At 46.8% G+C, this 5741-nt stretch overlaps 2 protein-coding genes across 3 annotated transcripts in view; both read left to right on the top strand.

Annotated features, from left to right (window-relative positions):
* Positions 1–5364, top strand: part of nid2a (nidogen 2a (osteonidogen)) — a 54888-nt gene extending 49524 nt beyond the window's left edge. For both annotated transcript variants that reach the window (XM_030354450.1, XM_030354449.1), the window contains 4 exons: positions 1333–1490; positions 1876–1999; positions 2374–2486; positions 4510–5364. In XM_030354450.1, coding sequence (XP_030210310.1) covers positions 1333–1490; positions 1876–1999; positions 2374–2486; positions 4510–4520 — 406 coding nt within the window. In that variant the 3' untranslated portion in view covers positions 4521–5364. The remainder of the gene's footprint in view (positions 1–1332; positions 1491–1875; positions 2000–2373; positions 2487–4509) is intronic.
* LOC115542259 (uncharacterized) overlaps positions 1–5741 on the top strand; it is a 578272-nt gene that overhangs the window by 434384 nt on the left and 138147 nt on the right. The window lies entirely within an intron of this gene.

Below are 5741 nucleotides of genomic sequence, written 5' to 3'. Positions count from 1 at the left end.
ACCCCCACCCTGGCCTCACCTCCTCCGCACACACAGATTGATCTTTTCTGTGCGTGTGTGTGTGTGTGTGTGTGTGTGTGTGTGTGTGTGTGTGTGTGTGTGTGTGTGTGTGTGTGTGTGTGTGTGTGTGTGTGTGTGTTTGTGTTTGTGCGCACAACTGTATAGACCAGTGGACACCCAACCTCTGACCACTAAATTATATGCAATTATTACTGGGTTAGAGGGAGTGTGAAACTTTGGAAAGAGAAAAGGTCAGCATGGCTGCTTGCGCTCCCCGTGGGTTTATTCAGCAGAAAAACATCAATGGAAACCATGATGGTAGAAGACATATGATGGAATACACAAAGTGACACTATTTTGGAAAAATAACAAACCTTAATGCTATTTACTGAACAATATTTATAGATGATATAATTTATTTTCAATTATCTATATTCATTTTTTTCTATCCCACATACGACCTGCAGTACCGTCGCGTACCACTAGTGGTGCGCGTACCACAGTTGGAAGAACACTGGTATCGATATCGACCTCTATACATATGTGTATTTATGTATATGTGTGTGTATTTGTGTGTGAGCGGGTCTGATTGCCGGGCCGTCATACAAGCCAGAGCTCAGCTGTGGCCCCTCGCCACAAAAAACAAATCCGTCCAACAGCTCAAACTCTTGGATAAACACCCGGAGCGCCAGAGACACGAGACTCTTGGAGTGGAGCTCGGAGGAGCCCGCCGTTCACTGACACTCCGGAAACCCACCTTAAAAAAACGTCAACGATTTTAAGAATTTGTTAAAGAATTTGTCGGTCGAGTTTGAAAGAAACAGCGGAAAAATGTATACAAACGTTTTGATGAAAGGCGTACTTGTAGCTTTCACCCTCCACACAAGTAAGCCTCCCATTTGACCCCGTCCCGTTTATTTTTTCTGTAGCGAAATATACGCCCGGCCTGAGTAGCAGACGAAGCTCAATCGCGGCATGTTTATTTTGATAGCCTTTAGTCAATGTGTGCCAAGAGCACTTCGAGCAACTCAGAATGCAAACCAAAAAGGGAACCCGCTGGTCCTAAGCCATCATTTGTTTTTATAAAGACCTGACCATTTTGTGGTTTATTCCGCTCCTCTCGGTCAAGTGTCTGTTGTGGAGCCACTCTCCTCCTTTCTAATGAGATGCCTTCTAAAGTCCCATGTTGCCCTTATTGTGTGATTATAATGATCGTTTTTCAAATTGTATTATTCTGAATGTTAGGTCTTAACACTCTGAGTGTTAAGACCGACGTGCTATTTCTTTGCTTTTTAGTCTAATTTTCCGAATTGTTTTTTTCTTGGGCCCCAGGACGTTGTACTGGACCGACTGGAACCGCGAGGCCCCTAAGATCGAGTGCTCCACCGTGGACGGAGACAACAGGAAGGTGGTGGTCTCCGAGGGCATCGGCCTGCCCAACGCGCTGACCTACGACACCGAGGCCAGGCAGATCTGCTGGGCCGACGCAGGTAAGGATGCTAGCCTTATTAGCCGCGCCAACCGCTACGTCGCTAAGGACACACTACCCGCCCGCTACCGTGGTTCTGTGTTCCACACCTTGATGGTTTGAGGGTGTTTTTACCAGCCCATATTGACTCAGTTGAACCCTAAACCGTAGGTACAGATAAAAAAATCTGTATCTAGGAAGGAGGGAGGGAGAGGAAGGAGGGAGGGAGAGGAGGGAGGGAGGGAGAGGAAGGAGGGAGGAGAACGAGATCCTCTGGGAACCTTCTAAAGAGCGTGTTAAGATAGATTGGCTTCCTTCTTCCCTCTCCCTCCATCTTTCTCCCTCTCCCTCCATCTCTCTCCCTCTCCCTCCATCTCTCTCCCTCTCCCAATCCCCCTCTCCCCCAGGCACTAAGAAGCTGGAGTGCGTGTCTCCTGACGGGTCTGGTCGAAGGGTGATCCACCCTAACCTCAACTACCCCTTCAGCATGGTCTACTACAGGAACCACTTCTACTACTCCGACTGGAGGAGGTACGAAAGCCCAACACGTCTGGTCTGACTCATCTGTTTGTCTGTCTGACTCCTCTGTCTGTTCGTCTGCATGTCCCTCTGCATGCAAGTGTGTCCGGGTCCATCCATCCATTCAGGGTATTTCCTGATCCTCTCTCTCTCTCTCTCTCTCTCTCTCTCTCGCGCGTGCTCTCTCTCTCTCTCTCTCTCTCTCTCTCTCTCTCTCTCTCTCTCTCTCTCTCTCTCTCTCTCTCTGTCTCTCTCTCTCTCTCTCTCTCTCTCTCTCTCTCTCTCTGTCTCTCTGTCTCTCTGTCTCTCTCTCTCTCTCTCTCTCTCTCTCTCTCTCTCTCTCTCTCTCTCTCTCTCTCTTCCCCCCCCCCCCCCCCTCCCTCCAGGGACGGTGTGATCGCGGTGAACAAAGACACCAGTAAGTTCACCGACGAGTTCCTGCCTGACCAGCGCTCGCACCTCTACGGCCTCACCATAGCAACAACCAACTGTCTATCAGGTACACTTCTGCATCGAGCCGCTGTCTTATCAGGTACACCTTAGCAACAACCAGGTGGCCGTCAGGGACCCCATAGCAACAACCAGGTGTCCGTCAGGGACCCCATGGCAACAACCAGCTGTCTTTCAGGTACACCGCAGCAACAACCAGCTGTTCATCAGGTATGAACGCGTTGGCCATTCGAACAGGGCCACAAACGTGCCGCCTGTAATATTAATAAAAAACAATATTTAATTATATGCTTTTATTTTTTTTATGACCCTCAGGGTCCCAAAGGTATATATTAAAATGGTATATCCTTCCCTCTTATGCTTATTAAAATGGCTATTATAACCAGGCGCCTCATTTCTAAGGTCATCCTCATGCTCACACTCACATGTCAAGGTCTTGTCGTCCAGCTGACACTGTGAGCTCATCCTGTTAGATCTTGCACAACCACACACACACACACACACACACACACACACACACACACACACACACACACACACACACACACACACACACACACACACACACACACACACATCCCCCTGACCCACCTGCAAAGTCCACAAACAGCTGTCCCCCCGAACACCCCCCTGCAACACCCCCCTGCAACACTGGTGCTGTGGGTGTGTGTGTGTGTGTGTGTTTGTGGGGGGGGGGGAGGGGGCTTCCTTTGTTGTCGAGACGAAGGCTTGTATAATCTTTTCAACCCCCCCGCCCCAGAATTACACCACACTCAAACACATCTGTTTCAATTCTGTTCTCATCACCCGTGTGTTTGTGTGTGCTTGGGGTGTGTGTGATGCACACAGCACACACACACAAAAAGAGACCAAAAAAAACAATGATCACAGAGCTGCCAGGGGTCTGCCTCTTATAATGAGTGTGTGTGTGTGTGTGTGTGTGTGTGTGTGTGTGTGTGTGTGTGTGTGTGTGTGTGTGTGTGTGTGTGTGTGTGTGTGTGTGTGTGTGTGTGCGATGATTACACAGCTGTAGGTTCTATCTGGATGCTTTTCAGGTGTGTGTCTCAGCGTGTGTACGTTGTGGTGTGTTCTATCAGCAGATGGCATTAGACCTTTGCGTTAACAAGCGTCTTTACTCTACAAAGTGGCTCGCTAAACACGGGTTAATCCCATAACCACCACCTTTGCGCGTTGTCATCATCCACACACACACTCACACACTCACACGCACAAACACACATCTCAGGACACACACTCACACAGACGCACACACACACACCTGAGAGCAGACACATACACACACACCTGAGGACACACATACACACACACTCACACAGACACACACCTGACGATAGACACACACACACACACACCTGAGGACGGGCTCCGCCCTCAGCCTGCTGATGAAAGACTAAGAATGTTACATGTATGTTTTGGGAGGTCTTGGGCCCGCCTTGAACAGCGGTTCGCCCGTCACTCATAAGGTTTCCTGTTCCTGAGTGCGAGAGGGTGGGGGGGTTTAGACGACGGTCGCCTGCTTCAAAGACGTGTCGTAATTCGCGCCGAGGGGACGGTGATGAAAGGACAAAGGTTGCGGTGCTCAGGTGTTGGGTTTAGAGGGGTTTAACAGCTGTCCCTCTCCTTCCTTTCCTCTTTGCTCTCTCACCATCTCACACACACACACACACACACAAACACAAATACAAACACACACTCAGGGGTGAGTGCAATAACAAGGTGCTACACGTAGCGATTTGTCCAGGATGTGAGATCTGATGTTGAACTGTCATCGCAACGAAGCTCCCCAGCCATTTTATTTTCCAGAAACCCTTTTCCTGTTTTTTGTATTTTTAGCTTTTTGTGTTTTAGAAAAAAGTTTGTATTTCACAAATGATATATTTCAGGGCAAATAATTATTTATGATTGAACTATACATAAATCTTTTCACATTCCTATTAACATAATTCGATATCTAACTCCTAACCTCACGTAGTCCAGGTCGTGATGTAATTGGTCGAACGCCGTCATGCCGTGTGATTCTGACTCTGTGATTGGTCCGTTCCTCTCTGCAGGGAGCCATTAACCCCGGATCGACCGAGCCGTCAGCAGGGTCCTTTGGTGCTATTCATATGTTGGGCTCTCCTCCGGGGGGACGAGAGAGGGAGCATCGCTATACTCTCAGAAGACCACCGTCCCCGTAAACACACTCCCCACTCCCTTATCCTCCATCCAAATATGAAACCTTTTTGTGTGCCCTTCACTCGCCGTTCTGTGTTTTGTAAATTTGTGTTATACCTCATTTTATCAACTTGTTTGTTGCTACTGGTTGTTTTTTATTCCATACCATTTGATGCCAATGAACCATGACATGAGTGGAGCTTTAAAGGTGTAAAATGTATGTGACTTGTGTTTTTTAGTTTTTCAAATCTCTTTAAAGCCAAAGAACAAAGACAAGAGAGAGCATGTCCTTTACAATGTGATATCCGATATCATTTGCCGACAGCGTCCGTCGGTTAGCTAGGTCGGTTAGCTAGGTCTAGTAGTCAAACATCTTGTTTGGTGGTTTGCCAGTCGGGATTCAAAATAAATAAAGACATGTATGAATGGAAGAGACTCTAACTGGTTAGCTATACATGCTCAGAAGGCTGGTATAACTGAACCACTTACCCGGCCTAACGGGTTAGGGTTAGCTAACCGCCACGTGCTACCGCCCAGACTGATGAGGATCAACCCAAGTGTTCCCCACCCATCAGGTCACTGTGATCAGCACAACATCCTATTTCTCTGCACTGCTACTCCCTATTTTTCTACACGTGAGGATGTGACTTGTTATTCTACTTTTATAACTACTTTTTAAAAATCTTTCTATCTTTTTTATAAGATGTGATATTTATAACAAATAAAAATGTGATTCTGGATTGGATGGATTTGCCGTGTCCCTGTGCTTTGTCTTTATGGCTGTAGCCAGCTTAAATATTAAAAGATGAATTATTATACTTAATAGTTCAAGAATTTATAGTTATGTTATGTTATATATGAAGACATGTCTGTCAAAGTTCCTAATTACCAAAGAGACTGCCCCCAATGCGAGTTAGTCTGAAGTTATCCTCAACATTACAATTCCCATGACATAGAAATAAGAGATACTACAAATTTCTGAAAATGCCTCAGACAGAAGAAACTGCCGGCTTATTCAAGTACATATAACAGCAAAGCAAAGCACGTGGAAGACCAATAGTCAACAAAAAGGGAATACAAGCAGGTCTGTTTTACGGACAATCGTAAAAAAATGCATACAAATGGA

This window comes from Gadus morhua, chromosome 4, assembly GCF_902167405.1.
Source record: "Gadus morhua chromosome 4, gadMor3.0, whole genome shotgun sequence".
In the NCBI taxonomy this organism is placed as follows: Eukaryota; Metazoa; Chordata; class Actinopteri; order Gadiformes; family Gadidae; genus Gadus; species Gadus morhua.
The sequence above is the reverse complement of the archived record's forward strand: the minus strand, read 5'-3'. Positions and strand labels throughout refer to the sequence as shown.